Below are 23,780 nucleotides of genomic sequence, written 5' to 3' on the forward strand. Positions count from 1 at the left end.
CAAATACGCCAATCCTGGACCCTGAACCAGCCCTGTCAAGCATTGAGCAATCTTTCAGAATTTACTACAACAGATTTATAAGATTTACAGTGGGAGAGGGCATTGTAGCCTCAAACTATAATATGGAAATAAAAAATGATGAAAAATATGTCATTTGTACTTGGGTTGACAAAACTATTACAATATTTAAGACACGCTTGTTTCACGCTGCCATGTAAATAGTACAAAACTAGGCCAATGAATAACTGACGGCTTGAAAAGGAAACAAGGAGTGTTTAACGTCAGAAGCCAAATGTAGCAAAACAAATTCAAACAAACAGCTTAAAACTGGAAATAAGTTGTTTAAATTCTGCCTGCAGAAATAAGAAAAACGCCAAATCATTGAGGCGTTATTGGGGCTGCTAAAAAAAAAGGATGTAACTGGCAACTATGATACAAACCATGGAATGAAAAACAATGGGAAAGTTACAGAAAATATTTTATTATGCATATTCCAATTAAAACGCATCTGTTCTTTGACTTTTTCGCTGGCAAACATGGGGCAGCACAATACTCACTTGGTTATCCAAAAAAAAGTATGTCAGTCATTTCTTTCTAATTATATTAAGTACTGATTCAACATATACTAAAGTAGAATACAAGTCTCCAGTCACTAACCACGCCCATTTAATCATAATTATGAGCATATCTCTGGCTATTAAGGATTATAGATAAAACATGCAAAACAGCAGCAGAAAGTATTACATAATGTCATTTATTGTTAAGTTTATAGTTAAAAGGTGTATTAGTAAAATGAAATGTCTGCTTTATTTACTGTTCAATACAGCAAGGGACTTGTGCCCTGTCAGAAGTATGCCTTCATTTATTGACAAAATAGGATTTGTGGTTCTTTATACAAAAAAAAAACTGTATAATCCAGGACGTGCAGAGAGGAAAACCGCATGATTGCTTTGCTTCTCAAATCTTTTGTTCCTTTTGATTCTCTCTGTTTGATTTTAATCTTTTTTTTTAACAGACAGCCTCCGAATTCATTCGGCACCACACTGTCAACATAATGATTACCTCTGGGAAAACCTTTGGACTTCACCGTGGGATGCTACGAAAGACAGGCCGCAGCTGTGCCACTTTTCAACTGATTCATATTAAAGAGGTTGAGAGGGGGGGCAGCCACGATGAAGCGGCGAAGTCGCCGCCCATCAATACGACCCACTCTCCATTTCCCTCTGTCTCCATTTCATTTTTTAATCTTCACAACTCACTGATTCAAATGTATTTCATCTATTTTTCCCTATCTCCTTCTCCTATCCTCCTTTCTCTAAACCACAGCTTCTCTCTCTTTTCATCCAAGCTAACATCCCGTTTGAGGAAGCCCAATAATGCAACAGGGCAACGTGACCTAAAACCAAATCTCAGCTGTAAGAATCCTTTTTGCATATCGATTCACGGCACCATGGTGAATTGCACCTGCATTTACAGGTAGTATCCATTTTTTTGATGAATAATCTGAAGCCGCCATAACTCAAAATGAGATCTTAAATCATATCTAATAATAACAATGTGAATTCCTATTCAGTAGCTATCAGTTAAGTAACAAGCATATCTCACAAATAATGCCTCTCTGGCAACAATATAAAAATACAATAAAAAAAATAATGCAATACCTTCCCTGTATAGGCATAATTCTGATAAGTTGTCCCCTGTTGTGTGTACTATTCAGAAGTCCAATAAGCATCACACCATAACATAAGGTTGAAAAATGCCAGCTCTGTGTGTGTAATGTCAACCCGCTCCCGACCAGAATGTTGTTTTAATCTGAATTATTGACAGCAGTTTCTCAATGCAGCAAAGACGAAAATAGTTTGAAGGCCCCAGGCTATAACTGTTGGTTTAAGACTTGCTTTCCGCTCTCCTATTAAATAGCTCTAAGGCCATGTCCATACAAACACTGGCATTTTTAAAAATCATTTTTCTATATGCTGTGCCCTTTTCAACCCTATGAACTTTTCCAGGTTTTAACTTTTGTTCCTCGTCACCAAGTTGAGGTCCCGTCCCACCAAAGCAGAAGATTTGAAGCATATATAAAGTATGTGGCACACACAATCAAAGAAGACACTTGTGTGCAAGACAGCTTTAAAAAGTCGTTTTAGAGAAAGAACATGGGGCATTTTGATCATTTTCTTCGATCCTCCCCTTGTTGAACGGACACTAATTTTCTGTCAGTGGTTTGTCATTACACTATATTCCCACGCATGCGTCAATTTCTAATGGTAACACTTAGTTTTCTAAATTATTCTATGTCAAGGCTTTATATTGATGAGCACGTCTGTTGCTCTGGCAGAGTCTAACGACGCTAAGGAGACCACTCCAGATTTGGCGTCAGCACAGCGGGATATATATGTTGTTCCGCAATTAATTTTTGATAATATTAGTTTTCTGTCAACAACAAATTAATCATTCATCCAACTTTACGTTTGTTTGTAACAGTCTTCAGCTCCAGACTACTGAGGAATTGTGCGGATAAGCTTGGAGTGACTCTGCATATTCTCTACCTCGGTCACAGTCTGCAGAAGTTCTCCATCTTGTGGAAGACTTCCTGTGTGTGGTTCCAGCTTTTGTTCAAACTTTAATACTAACTTTAAAATAAAAATCAAATAGTATTCGCTTTTTCTTTTCCTTTTAAATGTGAAGTGCTCCCAATCGGTGTTACCTTTCCTTTGGTTTCCGCTCCTCATGCTCATGTTTCAAAGATATTAACCAAGAAAAGACAACTTGTGTGATCTCACTTGACTGTACAGAATTAAAAATAGATTTAAAACAAACAAAATACTGATAAATAATAAAGTCTGTATCCGTTTATGCTACCGCAACCAAAATGGCGTCGTTCAAGTGGCAGCCGGTGGCGGTAGCTCCGTCCACTCTTGCTCGTTTTGTGTTTTTGCTGCTTTTCTGTCTTAATGACTTGATTTGGTGATTCTTAATGATCCCATTTACTTTGATTTGCTTTGTACTTTCTGCTTTTGCTTTGTGCTTTTGCTTTGTTGTTCTGCGGGATTTGCGACTGTACTGTCTAACTTATAACTATGCCTTTTCTTGCTACTGTCACAATGAAATTTCCCGAATACAGGATGAATAAAGTTATCCAATCCAATCCAAAATGGGAGCATAGTGTGTGTGCTATCTGTAGTAAATTTCAAACAAACATTTAACATTTTGCTAGGGTGGATCTTGGTAAACTTTAAACATGCCTGCATGTGAAAATTTTTGATTTACGTCATGGCTTGATGCTCCCCATACTATCCTACCAGGGTTCAAGTTGAGTAGTTTGGCTAAGGGTTTGTTCTGGATTAAAAGCCAGTATGTACTAACCGGAGATGTCAGGATTTTTTTTTTTGTAAATGTGCGAGAAAGAACTTTGAGAATCCCTATAGGTAAATGTCGACTCTGCATGATGCACTCGTTGCGAGCTCAGCTGAAGCAGCAAAACCCAGTGTCCCGGGCTCGTGCGACGCAGACGACAGAAGCCTTCACTGCGAGGAACGGCCCCGACACTGACTCCCTGAGAGAGCGCTGCTGACAGCCCTCCTCGGCAATGATAATACCCACTTCCACATGAACAAGCCCATCAGTAGCGCTCCCCATGCACTTGTATTTCGTGTCATATCCCCCGGGGACCCTCAAACACACACATTGTCCCTCTCCTCTGCCCTATGCCTCATGCTGCTTTGCTTATCCGGGCTGCTGAAAAGGGATGGAACTTCAAGATTGGAGGCTTTTCCTCAGGCCCCTGTCACGGACGCCTCCTGTCAGTCGAAATACCACACAACCCTGCCATGTGTACTGTATTTCATTAGTCCTGATTTTTGCTGACAATCACTAGCTGTCGTGCTGTGCAAACCCCCAACACTTGCGCACACACACACACACCTTACACCCTCGACACTTGCCCCACAAGAGGCACCCGCATCTGCCTTACAAATGAGCCCCCTCTGGTTTCACAGTAAGTGTGCCATTTCAGTCAAGCTCAGATAGACGAGGCATGCTGCGCTTGCGGCTCTTCTGTTTTGGCTCTGAAGGTATATGACTTCAAGCTGTCAACAGGACCAAACACCCCCCACCCCCCTTTTTCTCTCTCTCTCAAGGTCGGATGTCATTTCTGATTAGTCAGATTGCATGATACATGATTGTAAGGGTACATGTTACCTTCATTATTGTGTGAAGTTGCTTGTTCCCAAGTTGCGCTTGCCTGACAGCTAATCTGCTGGCTTGTCTGTTTGCGTGTATGTTTTCTAGGCTAATCATTTCTCTTTCCCTACGCACACAAAGACACTCTTTGCTAAGAGAAGCACACGCACACACTGAGTTTATCAAACATGTCCCCAATTGTCCACGTTCCCTTTTTTTCCTTGTGCCCCTGGGCAGTGGCACACCTGTCCTGTGCAGGGACCTAGTGATGGATCAACCCACCTGCTGTGGAACCTGGATTCATCCAGTTTAACCTTCACATTGACTAATCTGATCTGCAGTCCTACAGGTAACAGGTGAAACTCCAAAAAGCTCACACCCCTGCACAAGTTCCACTCTCTAACCCAGATCGCGGTGGTATCACATGATGGAATCTCGTAGACAGATGGGCGAGCGGTCTCCAGCCACAACCAGAAATAGGTTAAATGGGCTAAAAATACGCCAAAACATTAATAATTCAGCTCTTTTGCTAACCTGTATCTCAGAAAAAATAGCACACTTCTCACTATGAAGTGGCTTCATGTGTGAAGGGGGTGTGTAGGGGATTATGTCGGCGTTTAGAAAAAATGTCTCTCTCCAAATGTGGGGCATCTTAGTTGAAAGGGGACATATTATGGTAAATTTACTATTCAATTACTTGTATACAAATCGTTGGGTCTCCGGGGTGCTTGCCCACCCTTCATGTGTGAAATTACACAACCAAGAAAATCTTTAGTGAGCTGCGTATTTCTGAGAATGTGTCGGTGCAGAACATTGGAGGTAATTTACATAATAGCACCCCTTAAACTGGGTTTTTCCCTACATGACAAATCAGATGGACTGGTAAAAGATTCAAAGCTACTTTCAAGCATTGGCCCTTTGTGCTTAGAAATTTACTGTCTATTTGATATTCATAAACGGTTAATATCTGCCTTCACGTTTAAAATGTGTTTTCTGTCTATACAGGTGTTTGGGGTTTCCAGCATTGGGAATATAATACAGTAGAACACAGCACAATTTGCAATAGAAAATATAATTAAAGAGGTGATTTGTGTATCATTTGTTGATAGGTAGATTATGCTCCAAAGGAAGATAAGGTATAAATCGTTTCCTTTTCCCCCCCACTCAAACACACCAGGGGGCCCAATCCCCAGAGGGTGCTTCTCTAAATATGAGCCTATCCTCTTGTGTATGCCTGTGTGTTTTGCCACATAAAGGTATAAAAAGTGTATTGGCAAGACAGAGAGAAAATATTGCAACATTGTGTCAGCACCAATGATTGAACATACAGTACAGTATATCTGATGTAGTCTATTTCTAGCTGCTTCTTTGCTCCAGGTGGGTGCATTTGTATGTGAATTCATCCATTTTCCAAGGAGCACGGCAGCAGTATGTTACATCAACATGCCACGACAACCTCCACAACGAACATGGAGACAACCACACACACGAGACAGAATAATGGTTATGTTTACACATTGTCAATGTTGCCACATTGTTAAAGTGTAACACGACCCACCAAAAAGACGCATACGAAACAGGGAACGGTGGAAGTTTAAAAAAAATGGCTCCCTTGCAAATACTGTACTTGAAATTTTTCCACTAGCATCATGACTATCTAGCAAATAAAATTGAATATAGATACTAGGTAAGGTTACAACAACACAGCTGAACTTTATCTGAAATAGAGTGGAACTTTCAAATATATTCTGTTGCGCTAGTTGTCTTTGTGTTTCTCATTTTGAATTTACTTTCAATTCTGTTTTCTAAAGATCTATAAAAATACTTTAATGGCCAGACAATAGAGCGCATCTGACTATATTTCACACTGCCCAAAATAGTATAAGAAAATATTCCATATATACACCACAACTTACTACTTAGATATTCACATTGAAAAACTTTGCACAAAAATATTTGATTCATAAAAACAGATTTATTCACCCAATAAAACTCCATAAATTTATTCTTGGCCACCATTGGTGCACTTCTATTGTGGTGTCACACAGCTAAATGGAGGAAATTTTTTAAAATGTTACTACTTCTGGGGTATTTTGAGCTCAGATTTGAGTTTAAAGCTAGTGAAACATCACCATAGTGGTTATGAAAAGTGAAAATGTTCAAGCACTAAAGCTGAGCTTTGTCTTTTTCTTTCTATTCCAAATACACGTACTACTGCTCTTCAAAGGACAAATATTTGAACGAAAAGGAAAGACCTTGCCTGGTTCCCTTTGCCACAATCATATTAGTGATTAGAAAGACACAAACCCACACACTCTTGCTCCCCAAAGGCGAAATTCTAACGAGTTCTCTCTAAAGCCACAAGGCCTCAACATCCTGTCAGCACCAATTGGCTTCACGCTGACCAGTCCGCTCTATTCCCACCCCCACTACACACAACACCAACAATCCAAATGTACAACCTCATACAACCTTCACATCGTGTAGCAGTGCATTATTTAGTTGTTGTTTTTTCAGCCAATAGGACAACACACGGGTGAGTTTGTCTCACGCACTGGGAAAGCAGATGGACTGCGCTGCGCATGCAAAAGCGAGGGAGCACATTTTTATAGTTTGCGTGTCGAGGAACAGCTTAGCAAGGTCGACTACACACACACATTCTATTACGGACAAGCATGTAGTAGGGGGGAAATAACGATGGACAAATAATTGTTTCATGCACTTCAGATTGGATGCCTTATAGTCTCTCTATGTTTGAAAAGAGATAACTTTTCATTCTACCAACAATTTGGAGCGTCAATTGGCCCCGTTTTAAGAATGACATACATTATTCAACACAACCAAAATCCCATTCATTTTAGAATTATTGGTAGTACCATGCTAGCCTAAATTAGATGCAACAAAAAAATTCCAACAATGCGACAAGACTAAAACACAAAAGAAAAAACACACTAACATTCCATTTATGGCCATCAAAAGTAATGTATATACTGCTTTTTTTTGGAAGCACAAAAATTCCACTACACAAGATTTTTTTGTTTTTTGACAGTTAAAACAGCTTTTTTCTCCACTTATAAATACATTAGAGTACACCCAGCCAACCTTTTTGTACAGAAATACCTTTACAGCACCAAACAATATACACAGGCGAACAGCATATAAAATGGGAAAAGACAAAAATGGAGAAGGCAATTGCGAGGGAGGGAATCTGCTTAGAATGTTGACACTGCAAGAGTCCGTGTGTGTGACTGTGCACGCGTGTGTCGAAGCATAATCCCTTCTCTGCTCTCATTGGGGTGTTAATGCGGGTGCTGGTTCCCATTTCCATAAAGCTGCCTCCTACATCACTGCACCCGTCTCACACTTGCAACCCCACACCCAGGTCAAGAGCAGCCCTGCTTATACTATATGGAACCAAACCATTAAACGTGACGCTCAGGGAACTGTTATATCCAGCCTGATGTCGCGCAGGCATGCTGCAGCGAGATTACGTCGGTGTTGGAATCGCCAGGATTTGCGGGAGTGGTGCTGAGGGAAAGTAAGGGGATGTGTGGGTGAGATAAGCCTCATTTTTACCAAGCGCTCTACCTTCTGATGTTACTATGTAAAAAGAATGATGTTCTACCATTGCTGTGCCGTGTAATCCATCAACGAGTGGTACTGCTCTCTCTGAACATTAACAACACCAACACTAAAGTCATGTTCAATCACTAATCCAACCCACTCCACATATTTAAAAAGGTAGGATAGGTCACAAACCTTCCTCATCAAAGACTGCGCTAACCAGACAAAGAGCTTTGAAGACTACCCAAACTCCTTTTCAAAGGTCTTAGAGCCATGAGTAAGGCAATGAATGAAACGATGAGGTGACTAAGCAGTGTAATCGGTAGAAAATAATCTGTACACACCTGGTCATGGCTGATGTGCCTCTAAACTAAAGCATTAGAGCAACCAGTTTTTCCTGTGAATTGGCTCATTTAAATGTACCTGGCTACTGTTGCTTGTAAAAAAATATCATCCAGACATTCAATCTCAGGTTAATATAATGCTGCATAGTTCTCTTGGAGTCAAGAACTGGCAGTGTTTTACAATTATCCGACAAATATCAGAGAATTCAAATTTTCAGTTAATAGGTTGGGGAGAGTGAAATAGTATTGATTGCTGGGGGAAAAAAGGAAATTGAACATATTTGGATATAGTATTGTGTTTACACCAGAGAGCGTCAGTATTTGCCCAAATGCTGGTTGTTTGAATTCATTTTATGTTCATTTGAGTAGGAATTGGAAAATAATGACATACGTATTTGAAATGATGACACCATCAGTGTTTGTTGTTGCAATGCTACTGTAATTAACTCTGTTAAACTCCCGGGTGTCTTCCTTTGAAAGAGGTACTTGAAACATGTTGTACATATTTAACCTTGGCTAATGAGCTCCATGCGGCTTCCCCAAGTCTATTGACAACAACGAAATTTTTCAAAAGAAGCAGTATTTCATATTATACTAAACATGAAAAGGGATTGAAAATGACAACAGGCTGGCGTGTGCATGTGTATATTTTTTTCTACCGCTATTGGGGTCAACATTGTTGCACACCTGGTCAGACGACAGAGCTTAACGTTTTTGGCGGCCAAACTCAGCGTCTCACTTCCCTGACATTCCACATGACATCATCACTACATTTCAGTCCGATGCGTGTTCTTTAGGTTCTCTCAGCAGTATCCAAACATGGAATCAGACTATGAGTTGCCCGTCAGCAAAGCGCGGTTAGCCTCTCTGTATTTTGGATCAAGCCATCAAACCATCTGTGCCTCCTGTTTTCCATATGGAGCGAACTGAGCAGGTAACCAGCAAATACACGGCATCTGACAAAGATTCCAAGTGTGAGACCTGACTACCTCCCTTGTTAATGTTATGTGGCATGCTGTTCATTGCTATGTCTCACTAATAAGGTATGAGAGAGAGAGTTTGGACAAATGACAAATGGTTGTCCACAACTGGTTTTTCATGTGATAATGCTTCTTTAGACATAAATTAATTGTAAAATAACATGAGTAAATTGTGTTGCATTGAACATGAAGTAACTCCTGTCCTGGACGTTATGCTGCTTCAATAAGTCTAAAAACATCCTTTTATTTTCCGTACCTTGAGGGGTGCTGGAGCCAAACCCGGCCAACTATAGTCAGCAGGCAAGGGTCACCCTGAATTGGTTGCCAGCCAATCGCAGGACACAAGGAGACGGACAACTATTCACACTATTTTCATACCTAGGGGCAATTTAGAATGTTCCACCAGCCTATCGTGCATGTTTTGGGGAGGTGGGAGTTAACTGGACAACCCAAAGAAAACCCACGCAAGCCAAAGGAGACCATGCGAACACCACACTGAGGACCAACCTAGGATCAAACCCTCGACCCCAGAACTGTGAAGCTGACACACTAACCAAGTTCTATAATACCATATATCTTTGGCAAAATAGTATTCATCAGTCAAGCAAAGATACTGATATGGTTGAAAACTCTTGTTTTTATGCTTTTTGCAGATCCATAAAAAACAGCCAATGAACCAATGACATGATATTTAAAGTCCAGACTGCCTTACACCTTTTTGAAATGCTGGTCTTTGCGTGCTTATTTGCAAGTGAAGCCTAAGGGGAGGTAACAGTAGCCCGTACGTGAGGCCAACAGCCATCAACGTCTGCTTGTTCCATTTCTATGACACGCTCTAGCTCAGCAAGAGCTCGGTGAAGGGAGGTGGGAGCTTTGGGGGTGGAGCGGAGCGTACATGACCGAGTGAGGTTGAGGGGAAGTCAGCGCGAAAAGTGATGAAGCAGGATGGAAAGGGTACAAGAAAACGGTTTTATTGCTCACTCAAGTGGCAGCTTTCAAGGTGCATGAAGGAGCGTTATGTCCACTCAAAGTGACGTGTGTGTAAGCAACATGCAAAGATATGTTTGAAAACATGGCGACCTAAAAATGTCATCACACTATCATTAAGAATAAAATATTACACCATCAAAAATGTATTATTTAAAACAGCAGGGGGAGCTCGGCAGCACTAGATAGCACTCTAAGTTAAATGTTACATTCCAAAACTGATCCAGCTGACTAGCGGTGAGTCACCCTAATAAAGTTTTTACATGCAAAAATAAATAATCAAATTTAATGGAAGATTTTTTTTTTCCACTCGCGGTATGGGGCACAGAATACCATTGCCAATCTACCAGTAAAATTCTATTATTACACACAACTATAAAATTATAAATAGGACAATATAAAGGAAATTATGTTTAGTCAATTTTGTTTTGCTATTAAATTTTGTTATTATGTTATCGTCAGTGCAAATTCAAGTACAGCACTTTGTAGTGGTGATTGCAGTTAAAGTACCTCATAAATGACATTAAGTTCATATTTGGGAGATTTGATTCACACATCTGTCACAACAGCTATGCAAACTCAGGGGGTCAACATGAATATCATAGTTTATCCGAGCTTGGCTGAAAGCACTGAAATGTTTTTATAGCTCATTTGTGGGGGTACATTCAAAGTGCAGGCCATATTTTGTATGAAAACAATCACAGAATAAGTAAATGCATGACTAATCTTTATAGGGATGAGGAAGCCTATGTCCAATCATCGCAGAGAGCAAGACAGTGAAACTGAGCCGCGGGAACGTCAAGAGCTGCTGATTGAATTGCTTTCCTGTGTTTTTCCATCATCTCACATATTTTTTTACGAGGAGCAAGACACACGTATAGTGCAGCACTTACCCCTGGCAGTGTTTTCTGTTCATGTAGGGCGTTCTGGGCTTTGATGGCAGACTCCCGGGCGCAGTAGGTGAGGAACGCGCAACCTGTAAAAATAGGCACGCAACGTGAGGAACAAAAGCGGACACACAACAAAGGTTCACACAAGAGCACTCTGTGGAGACACAGAAATTGTGAAAAATAGAGGTTGTGATGGTTGAATGCCCCTGAGGTTGGTTGAAATTTCTCCACTATACAAGTTGTTAGCCTAATAGTCTTTCTTAAAAAGTGAGTCAGCAAAGAGAGATATGAGAAGAAAAGTGGACAGAGACAATGTGACTAAGGATAGTCTCCTGAAAGCTAAAAGCAGGAAATATTTCAAAGGATACATAGTGCTTAGCTTCTTTAACTAGGGTGGGAGATGAGGAAAATATGTGTTTACTGTCCTATTGAGAGAAGACTGTATCAAGTCAAATATTATTTAGGCAGATATTCCACCCCAATCAGGGATATAGGCCATTAGATATTGTACTTGTAACAATTTTATAGAAAAACTGTAGCATTTATAGTCGTTGCAGTCAGTTGGAGGCGAAATATTTGCCTGGCCGTAGGGGAGTGTCACAGAAAATAATCGATAAGCGCTATCCAAATAGCATAACTACTATTGGTAAATTACTGTCACAATTGCAGTTAAAAAAACACCAATGTGTTTGCTACAAATAAAAGATGTAGGGAATACTGTTGATTTTTAGATATCCAAGTCCTATTCATTGTATGCACAAAGGTTGAATAGAGGTAACAGGACATTTCTTACTAGTTTAATTTTTTAAAGTTTTGTGTTATGTTGTTGTTTCGAATTGGTGAAAAAAAAATCACAACTCTGGTCAAACTTTAGGTTTTATTATCATTATATCGTAATTTATATACACATGCACACACACATACATATACATACATATAAACATATAGATATAGAAGCAAAGTATATAAAGAAATTAGGAAGAAAGTGAAAAAAGCAATGGGTATGTAATAGTTTCAGGCTGTGGAGTGTGTGCATTGGCTAATGGCTGCCGCGCTCAGATACGAGGTGCGCACATCCATACAACATCTGTCAGAAGAGAGATGAGGGATGAAGAGAAAGCAGATGGAGTATTGAGGCAATCATTTTCCCCCCCGACTGTCTGAATAAATAGATTTGCTTGTGTTCTATTAATGGGGTTCACGTGGGTCACACATCAAATTTTCTGACACGCCGATGGTGGTTTAGTGCATTTTGGATCTCATTTCAACAACCTAATGTATTCCAGCGAATAGTGATGTATTGTTGTTAGTGTTGACAAACAGATAATATTGTAACAACATGTTCCATCCCAAACTGTACAACCATCTTTGCAGTGACGATAGTATGTGAGCTGCCTCAATGGCCATGTAAGCTTTGACCCCTGTGACTCAAATCCAAGTAATGTGTCACACTTTACACACATCATTGATTTAAATGAAAGCATTCTCAGAGTACCCTTCACCGCTTAAAATCCTACCTTTTTCTTATATAACTACATATTTTGTTCATTTTTCTCTATACTCAAGCTAATGAGATCTGACACAAGAGCTATATTACGCATTCGGTCCTTAATAACATAATATAAAAAAATACTTGGAATTCTTGGCTTTTTTTTGCAATGCACACAATTATAATTAATTTTATGAATAATTTGGATTTTTGCTTGTGTGTACTCCACATGCGGTGGACAAGTGGTTAGAACTTCAGTCTCACAGTTCTTGGGTTTTGGGCTCGATCTCTGGTTGGCCATATGTGACCCACGATCCTCAGGTTTCTAACGCCTGTTTTTTATTCATCTACCTCCTCAATCCCCAATGTGTGTGGGTCATAACCTTTGAGGTGGCTGCCTATAAAACTTAGTGAAGGTGGCCTCCATGGTGTCACTGAAGCCTTAGTTTAATGATTTCCATTGGCTGCCATGCAATTCACTCAATCACTCTCATTGCTGCATAACCCTCGCGACTACCACCAGAACATTCGTTGTCTTCCAACTATCTAACTCTATCTAACTCTATCTAACTCTATCTAACTCTATCTAACTCTATCTAACTCTATCTAACTCTATCTAACTCTATCTAACTCTATCTAACTCTATCTAACTCTATCTAACTCTATCTAACTCTATCTAACTCTATCTAACTCTATCTAACTCTATCTAACTCTATCTAACTCTATCTAACTCTATCTAACTCTATCTAACTCTATCTAACTCTATCTAACTCTATCTAACTCTATCTAACTCTATCTAACTCTATCTAACTCTATCTAACTCTATCTAACTCTATCTAACTCTATCTAACTCTATCTAACTCTATCTAACTCTATCTAACTCTATCTAACTCTATCTAACTCTATCTAACTCTATCTAACTCTATCTAACTCTATCTAACTCTATCTAACTCTATCTAACTCTATCTAACTCTATCTAACTCTATCTAACTCTATCTAACTCTATCTAACTCTATCTAACTCTATCTAACTCTATCTAACTCTATCTAACTCTATCTAACTCTATCTAACTCTATCTAACTCTATCTAACTCTATCTAACTCTATCTAACTCTATCTAACTCTATCTAACTCTATCTAACTCTATCTAACTCTATCTAACTCTATCTAACTCTATCTAACTCTATCTAACTCTATCTAACTCTATCTAACTCTATCTAACTCTATCTATCTATCTATATATATACACATATATATACACACTTTTTTGAAGTCGACATTTAGTTGAACGTGATGAAAATGCAGTCTTATGCTTGTTTGCTTCTGTTGGTTTACCTGACAGCTGGTCCATCTCATAATAAGGGTAAGGGGGAATGTATTTTGCAATAAAAATCGAAACTTATTTGTCAAAGTTTGAATAAATTAATAACTGCAAACAAATGGGCGAAACAAACTCAATTTACTCAAGCTTCTGCGCACATTTAATGTATGGCTTGATAAGAATTTGCGGGCCACGGGCAAAAGTGCTTTAACGACTGCATAATTGGGAACCCAAACAGGCGCAAATTGCCAGCACTGCGCTGCATACCAATTGTGTGAGAGGAGAAGATGATGAAATAGTTTGAAACCCAACAAAAAATGTCACAGGGACGGGAGCCTGCTGACAAAGCAAGGGGGGGGGGGGGGGGCTTCCTATTGTGAAGAGATGATCCTGTGCATCATCTGATAGAAACCTTTAAGCAGCCTTATCTGCCACATGGATTTCACCTCCAAAGAGAAAGAAATACCACCTCTGCTTTCTTTTGCAGCTCTCAAATCTCACTTGTTCTCTTCTTTTTCTAACGCACCCCGCCTCCTATTTCCTAATGATATATTTTCAAGTGCACCTTGTGTGTGTACTGGGAAATAGGCTGAGTCTCTTCATCTCCACTGTTGAATTGCTGTGTAATTAAAAAGTGAATAAGTGAGGGAGACAGGGGGGGATCAGCTGCAGATCGAGTACAGCTTGGTGTCGCCGTGCTTTTGCATGTGGAATACTGTAGTCATTCCATTTCTTCTGCTTGAATTACATTTGATATTAGACAAAAGAACAGAATTTCTAGACAATTAGGGTCTATGTGACTTGATATCCGGCCAGTGCACTGATGTATGAAAACGAGCCTAAAGCAAACAATCGCAAGTGACTCTTACTCCAACCAGGGAATGACCTTCTATAGCAAGTTGCTGAATATGGAATATTGCTCACCCCTAAAATCTGATTAAACATATATTCCTTCCCATTATCATGTCAATCCTCAACTGAGAAAGAGCGGAAAGTAACAGATGAGATTTTAGTGTAGCTATGGGAAGATGTATTAGGTGTATTAGAACAGCATGACCAGAAACCAATTAGTGATTTAACACAAAAAAAGATAAACATTTATTTTAATTATGTAATGGAACTTTGCTGAGGTTCATGTTAATTTAAAATATAAGCCTTAGTTTCATTAACACTCATTTGTCAAATCTCTTTCATGCTGGGATTTCTTAGACTAAAGAATTGTAGACTATAACAAAATAAACAAAAACAGTGTAAAATAAGAAAAACTAAACATTTCATATGTTTTGTTCAAAAACTGTACATTTTGCAAAAAAGCCATCGCGACACACCAATGGCTCGTATCTCAGGGGGGAAAAACTCTTAGGTTGGGTCTCTTGCAAGTCAAGGTACCATTTTAGATTTTAATTAAGGATCACCATAGGGTGAACTTTGCTTTTTGCATAGCATGTCCGTAAAGAAGCAATGACTTCTGCCGCTTCAGCAAATGGCGAGTAACTTCCAAAGCATATAATTGATATGAAGGCGGGGACATCCATTTCACTGCAGTTGGCTGTGCTGATGTCCCTCAGTTCTTTGACCGAATCCTTCTCTGTCTTCCTTGCCCCAAGAGAGAACCAAGCTGCCCTGGAGTAATGAAAAAGTGTGAACTCGCTAGTACTGTGTGCCATTTCCTCGCTGGGGAAAGTGTGAAGGTAGCAGAAAAAGTCCCACTCGCTCCCTTCACACATCTTTTGTGAATGCTATCACTGGGGCTAGATTACTTGCTTACTTCATTTACTCCAATCCTACCCCTCTCCAAGTGTGTGTGGAGAGGGGGTGGCCCAAGGGAGCGAGATGGGAGTGGGGGGAATTTGGTGAAACCGAAACACACAACATCAGCACTGATACAATGTGATTATGAACTGAATCATTGGCTGGAGGGGAAGGCTCGAAAGGCCCAAATTGACCATGAGGGGGGCAATCAGTGTGGTCTCTGAGAAGTTCTCCGAAACACCCCCTTACATTGGAAAAATAAAGATTCCCAATCTGCTCCCAAGAACGTCATCTAGGTTCTCAAAAAAGAAGAAAGAGTTAAGGGAGGAGGTGTAATAAAATGCTTTGACTCATCATTGTTCTGACAACAATATTTTCTCTGCCCGCGCCTAATGGCCTTGTAATGAGTAGCGTAACATAAGCAGTACCCTTGCGTAACCTGTAAACCTTAATTAAGTCAGACAGCCGCCTTAAACGGAGGTGGAAGGAAGTAGGGCCCGCTCAGTCATCTCCTCCTCATCACAAAGATGACTGCATCCTTCCGTCAAGCTGTCGTCAATCACTCGCACGCCGCTCAGCTTTCCAAAATTCAGCCCCATTTCTTCTTTCACCACCCCTCCTTGTCACCCCTTACCTTGAGCTACAGTTGGATTTAATGAATGTGAGTGCCGTGGTCGACAGTCTTTGAAAGCTTCAAGTGGAATTCTGCTTTTTAGTCAAATGGTGCCGTGGGCTCTAGTGGATGCTGTCCGCTTAAATAAACAGATGCCAAGGGAAGACAGGAGGCCTCGCTAATTACTTTTGCCACTTTTCCAATGCACAGTCTCCTTTTGGTTCTCAGTCCTTATGCCAATAAAATGCAGCATCACAGGATAATAAAAATCAACACAAAGCATGTCACCAAAACACTTTTGGTATTTGACCTCAAAAATTTGAGAAGTTTTATTTTGACAATTTGGGACAATATTTAAGGTTTTTACTTAGCAATCACTATTTGGAATTCAAATTATCATCAAATGTGACTTTGTTATAGTGCACCAATGGGAAATACCAATCCAAAAATAAAAAGTTCATTCATTGTTGGTAGCCTAAACTTCATTGCAAACTTTGATAAGTTGCCTCAAAACGTGGTCGTCAGCACGAAATTGATGTTGACCAAAAATTGCTGTGTATGAACTACCATGGCCCCTAATGAGATCTTTACACCATGTTCTGTAATACGGTACCACCGTAGATATAATTTAGTGCTTATAGAAAATGGACAGAAGTTATTTCTTAACTATCTTTCATGGAAAATGAAAGCCAACTCTTAAGACAACCCTAATGCTCTGCAACAAAATAAATCCCATCCCCTAGTCGTAGAACCCTTCCCGCTATCCTCTCTGACCCCTGAACGGGAGACCGGACCATTGATTTGTTGCTACTCACTCACATGGACTCCACTTGCCTCCAACGAGCAGTCAAGCAGATCCATAGGCGCTCCATCCCAAAGGATCGCCTGTGTCGTGTACTTACACGCCATACACGTGTTAGGGTGAGGCGTACGTGGCCTAATAAGGCTGACAAAGGCAATAAATTCTTTTTGAGATGCTCTGCGTACACTCCAAGGAAGATCAATATTGGGGTAAAGAAGCCGTCATAAAAAAGAAGGATGCACTGACACGGCAAGGCAGGGAGTAATTCTCCCAATACTTAAGACTATACTCTGCGGGGATAACAACATTATGGGACGGTCGGATTCCATTTCCAACAAGCTCCTAATAAAGTTGTCGGGGGATTGGCGCCTCTTTGGGAGGTGACATGACAGATTGAAGTGGACATCCATCCCCAAGTGGGCCAAAATTCTTTCACTACGCGACTATGGTTGGCCTGAGAGCATGTCCACGCTGTGCTCTTTAAATACAATCTATATTTTGGTTGACTCCCTCGGTGCTTTAGCCTGCTTTTGCTATTAAAGTCAGTGCCAGAACTATAAATACATCCAGCCACCTGCATCCCCGATGAGGGAGCTAATTGACACCGTTAATGGATGGACTTTCACAGAGCTGTAAATAATGTGGAGGTTGCCACTTAGCGCCTCCTGCCGTTTTACTTCTGGGAGGCCAAAGACAGTCAACCTGCCAAGTCTACAGCCCTGACATGTCACTCCCTTCCTGCAAACAAGCAGATTTGTTTTCTACTCTTTTTTTTTTTTCTTTCTAAAAATCAATACATCGCACCACCTTCCAACCCTGCCAGGAAAATTTGGAAAGACGTAGAATACCTTTACTGTAATAGCATGGTTCCTTGCAATTTTCTATAACATAATGAGAATTTATCTTAACATGTTAATTCAACTATCAAATCAGGAACAATTGGTTATCAATAAAGCAGCAAATCTATTTAAATCTGCATTGAATACATATGCTGGTAAATTTTCTGTCAAAAACTCAATACCAATCGGCTTTCCACAATCATGAGGATATCGACTTTTCGTCTGATATATAAAATGGTCAACGATAGTTATTACTATATCAACTTATTCCATTAATAACATGACTAACGATTGCTTTTACTATATCGCAAATCATCGGATATATAAAATGGCTATCGGTTTTGTTGTTCAGGTTGCTTTAAATTATTTTTTCAAATCATATTTTCCATCAATCAAGTCCAACTGACATCAGGGCCAGTTAGACCTGTCAAGATTATTACCATATTGACTTAATGTGATATATAAAATGACCAACGATAGTTTTTACTCTATCGACTTATTATCCCATTTATTTACTGTAATGGCCAATAATTTTTTTGGGTGTCAGAGCTCAATAAATTACATCATCATTTATTGCCATTGCCTTGTTCTTGTACTCTCTCTCTTTCTCTTACACCCTCTCCCTCTCTCCCCCCTCTCACTCTCTCTAGTAAGCAAACTACATCTCTTATTGTCTAAAGACTCATGCACACACACAGACAGTCTGAAGAACAATATTGTATGACACTGTATATTACAAATCAGATTGGGGTCAGCAGTGCCAACAGAGGTGCCGGTTAGAGTAAATGACTAATTCAATCACCAAATCTCATTTTTTGACAACATTCACGTGTTTATGTTATGAATAATGTAGCATTTGAAATATACCAGAAGGAAAACTACTATTAGAGGCTATGAGATAGACAAAATACTATTGGTCACGTGAGGGCACACGAGGGGAAAAAAACAGCCAAAATACCAGAGACACTTTTCTGAAATAACTTACTCTTACTTTCATGTAATTCCCCTTCATTGGGAACCCCCCAAAATAGTCAAGAAAACAGTATTACTACAATGGTTATGGTGAAAGCTGTGCAACCTAAGAGGTGAACCAACAGTATATTCTCTTGCATGGTAGGTTTATTAGATGTGACACTCCTGCCGATGCACGCAGGCTTTGAGCCATTTAAACCTCCAAGGAAGCATCGATTGATCAGAGGAAAGGAGGCACAATCACGAATGACCGGCGGGCGTCGAGCTGTCTGCCAACAATCGGATCAGGTGCTCAGTCGCTTTGATTCCGCAAATTGAAAGCTACCTTTTAAAGACGAGACTTCAAAGAGTGCTTAGACATGGGGGATGAGTAAAGTAACAAGACTTGTGGTGAAAAGGTACAAAAAAATAAAAAATAAAACATTTAAAAAAAAAAAAACACTAATCCTGACTGCAATGCCTAAAAAAGATAATCATTTTAATTATCTCACGTCATCCTTGAGCTAGAGAGCTGAACTAATTAGCATGCATTAACAAGCAAAATCAAGGGTACTAATTGCATTGATGTCTATTTCACATTTAAATGAGAGCAAAAAAAATAGATATGCCAATTATTTGGATGGATAGATAGATAGTGTTAGCTAGAGTGTTTTGGGGGATGCTGGTAGCAAATCAGTGATGTCACGCCAGTAGTGACGGACGGCAACTTAACCCATTTTTGGAAATACCACACACTTTCTATTTATAGCTGCAGTGTATAGCAAGGAGTTTCAAACAGCTGACATTCATCCAAAATTAGGGATTTGCCTTGCTTTTCTTGGTTAAATTCAGTTACCATTACTAACAAAACTGGTAAAATTGTATCCTAGAGCAGAATGAACATAGCTAGGATAGCAAGTAGACAGCAATGGCATTTTGTTGACTAATAGTAGGATACCATTATACATGTATTGTTAGCAGAACTTATTTTATAAACCAAGTCGTAACTCAGAATACTAATTCTTGTTTCAACAAATAAATAAAAGAAAATATCATTAATTCTCTTTAATCTCCCTATTGCCTAAATGCCTATTTACAGTTATGACTTAACCTGTGCCATATCTAGTGATTTGCTATAATGAAGATCGACTGATTGGCTGTGGTGACCTCTGCGGATACAAGTAAAAAAAATCAGTCAAGTCTAGTTCAAAAGTATCTCAAAAAACATGTACGTTGTCCTAAGTACTAACCAGCCATCTAGAAAGGGGCTTATCATACCTTCATTTCCATTAGATATGGTTTGCCACTCTGCAATATAAAAATCCTTATTAGGGGCAAAGATGCATGGGGTAATGTTGACGCAAAAATTAGCAAGTCGATTTGCCCGTCCAAACATTACTGTTCATGTTCATTTAAATCAAATTGTCAAATCAGTCAGACAGGCAAAAGATATGGGTGCCACAGAAAAAACCCCAAATCAACAATCTCTCCAAGATTATAATGCTCAGGGAAAAAATGTTTTTTATTCAAATGTCTATGCTCCAGAATTTGCCAAAACATCAAAAGGGTAATTAGTTTGAATGATGTTTCTTTTATTTATTCTTTTTGATCAAAATCCAACCCTCTTGGTGAACTCTGGATGGGTAAGAATTTTTTCCCCAACTTTGTCTTTCATGACTTAAAAAATATAGCACCAAACATTGCCTTTAAAATCCTCCCCCATTCTGCCTTGTTGCTTCATCTGGCAAAATGAATCAAGCCAGGCTCCAACATGACATTAAAGAGCTCACGCTGTTCTGGAAAGCATCCCCCTCCCTCCACCTCTTCCTCCTCAAGCCAACGGGCCTCTTCGATAGGCCGACCATGCAAAACAGACAGGCTTCCCTTCTGCGCCGACGAAAGAAAACAGTGGTGACCTTTGAGCGTGAATGAGAATGCAGCTCGCTCCTGCCAAGTCCACCTTCAGACGAGATAAGTGAACCGCCAAAAATAAGACAACCCAGCATCCTCCATGCCGGAATTAATTCGCTGTCCTTTAATAAGACACTGTGAATATATTGCGGAAGGTTATTTTTCACGCACTGCTCACCACACTGTAAATGACAAAAAGGCACAAGCGGGGAAATGAGTCTAAATGCTAGCTAGTACTCTCCTATTTTGCACGCGATTGTCGCATGAAAAATACATCAAGCAGGATGGATTAAAAAAAAAGGGGCATGCGGATAGACGACTTCGAGTGACATGAGACACTGATGAATGAGCTGGGGAAAATTAATTATTGAATATGTTGTCAGTGCCAAAATTTCACTGGCAAGTTACTTGCAAATGTTGAAAGACAAGAAAGAATTTAATCTCCAACATCCAGTAAATGATCAATGCCAAACTTCCTCCTCAAATATATTGGATGTCTATCACTTTAACTGGGAGGCAATGAGTTGAAACTTTTTCTTGGCGTCTAATCCCAGATTGTCCGAGTGTTTTAATACGTCAGCCTCGGTACACGGTCGATTGGTCGCCGGTCTTTTGGTTCCCGATCTTTTGGTTCCCGATCTTTTGGTCGCCCGGAAGGTTATTGATAATTACCATTTAAATTGTTGCTCGAATTCCCTAAATACAAACTGCGAATTACTATTTAGTCATACTTGATGCCCTAGTAATTATTAGGCTTAAGAAAAGCTCCAAATTTCCCGGACTTTTATTGTTTTTTGTTGGAGAACTTGTTAAGACCCTGACGGACGTAGCTTCTTAAAGAGACAACGCATGTACATACAAACTCTTATACACTCACACGTCGGCTCAGTGAAACTGCTCATGGCCATTGTTGGCTTTTATTGATGCGTAGACCGTGTTGTTTTACGTTGTTTTGTCGCTGGTCTTTTGGTCGTCGGTCTTTTGGTCGCTGGTCTTTTGGTCGCCCGTTGTCGCGGTCGGGGCGACCAATAGACCACGACCAAAAGACCACGACCAAAAGACCGGCGACCAAAAGACCGGCGACCAAAAGACCGGCGACCAAAAGACCGGCGACCAAAAGACCGGCGACCAAAAGACCGGCGACCAAAAGACCATGTTGTTTTACCTTGTTTTGTCGTCGGTCTTTTGGTCGCTGGTCTTTTGGTCGCCCGTTGTCGCGGTCGGGGCGACCAATAGACCACGACCAAAAGACCACGACCAAAAGACCACGACCAAAAGACCGGCGACCAAAAGACCATGTTGTTTTACCTTGTTTTGTCGCCGGTCTTTTGGTCGCCGGTCGTTGCGGTTGGGGCGACCAAAAGACCGCGACCAAGACCGCACACGGTCCACCTCGCTGTTTTAAGATCGAGTGTTTAACCCCGGGTGGTTTCCAACCATCATGTGTGGAGTTTGCATGTTTGCAGTGATTTACCATATAGTAAAGAAAGCCAGGACTATTTGCCTTTATTGTTTGTCATGGCTAGAAACATGAATTGAAGGAAATTAAGATGATCGCCAAATAAGATCGCATAATAATAATATCAAATTTTCACCCCAACTCAACCTATTGGATGCAATATAAAACTATGCAGTGTCATCCATGTCATCTTGACATCTTTTGTCAGAACAGCAATATAGGACGAGTGCATGCGAATTATTGAATCATATCGGAGATGAAATTCAGCACTCTATCAACACGTTTCAGTATAGGCCCGACAATATAAAAATATTCCTGTTTATATCCTCCATTGTTTTATTTTATTTTATTGGGGACGGCAGCCCACAGAGAAACTGCTATCCACCGCGGTGGCTCAGAGGGAGGACAAAAAAAACATGAATAAATATTTCATTAGATTATTCTATGATTTTATATGCTCCATCTTGGCTGCAGTCTGTGGCAATATCTCGGCTGACTTTTCTGACTGCATTAAAACAACCATGGCCAGCGTGGCCTATGAAATAAACGGAAAATATCACTCATCCATATGGTGTTCCCTAAAAACAGTAAGTATACAGTAAACGTATCCGAAATTAAGACATTTTTGAAAAGCTTTGTTTTAAATTTACTAGACATGTGTGCCCCTTTGACATCTGGGGGCAGTATACAGTGGTAGTACCTCTAATTACAAATTCTTCCACATACAAAATGTTAAGGTTATATCATACGGCTCAATTGGGAAATGTTTTCTCTTTGCATTGCATTCTTCTCCCTATTGATCTCTCTTTTCTACATTTCCTCTCCTGTTAAACCTAGCCTGTCTACTTATACTATGCCTGGCTTCCTTCTTTTGCTTAATGCAAGCCCAGTTCTGCCATATTCGCCAGCCCACGCTCCTGCCAGCCTGTCTCATAAATGATATGTTGCTAAGATATATACACTATACATGAATGTCTAGGCTTATTAATCTCCTACATTTAGCATGTACACATCCACTACACGGCAGCAATTATAATTGGCACCGAAGAGAGAAGTTTTTCCCTGTCTATGATGTATTCTACATGAGGAAACTCTTTACCTATTAATACCAATCGGGCAACAATAATTGGCAGGCCTCGGACATCGTGGGAAGAATTAATCATCGTAGGAGGAGGAGGCAGACTCGGCGAAATATTTAATTGGCAGAGGCAGCCACTGTTTAGGGAGGCAACCGGCTAAACGCCCAAGGGAGCGCCGCTTCAGACAATGCACATTTACTAATCCTCCCGAGTCAACTTATTATGGCCATGCATTATTATCGCGCTTTACAAACTAATTCCATGTTCTCCCTAGCGGATTACCACGGACAAAATGCACGCAAGAAAATCACAGACAAAAGGACAAGTTGGACCAAATTGCAATCAGAAGTGCTGAACAACTGCAAATTGCTGATTGTGTGGATGTGTGTGTGAGTGTGTGTTTAGAGGGGGACGGGGGGGGACTCTGTGCAAGCGTCCTTGTGAGGGTGATAACCATTTTCTCCATCAGGATCCATACCGTGTAATCCATTTTGCATAATACCATCATTTATTGTGCATAAAGACAATGTCAGGGATGGACAGCGACATGAAAAATTGATTGTGTATCGTTAATCACGTCAAGAATTGTCACTTACTAAGTTGCTTATACAAACCTAA

General features: G+C 40.1%; 1 protein-coding gene across 5 annotated transcripts in view; it reads right to left on the reverse strand.

Annotated features, from left to right (window-relative positions):
- Positions 1 to 23,780, reverse strand: part of celf5a (cugbp, Elav-like family member 5a) — a 198,517-nt gene that overhangs the window by 171,326 nt on the left and 3,411 nt on the right. For all 5 annotated transcript variants that reach the window (XM_077606462.1, XM_077606459.1, XM_077606461.1 and 2 more), the window contains exon 2: positions 10,951 to 11,033. In XM_077606462.1, coding sequence (XP_077462588.1) covers positions 10,951 to 11,033 — 83 coding nt within the window. The remainder of the gene's footprint in view (positions 1 to 10,950; positions 11,034 to 23,780) is intronic.

This window comes from Stigmatopora argus, chromosome 8, assembly GCF_051989625.1.
Source record: "Stigmatopora argus isolate UIUO_Sarg chromosome 8, RoL_Sarg_1.0, whole genome shotgun sequence".
Taxonomy (NCBI): Eukaryota; Metazoa; Chordata; class Actinopteri; order Syngnathiformes; family Syngnathidae; genus Stigmatopora; species Stigmatopora argus.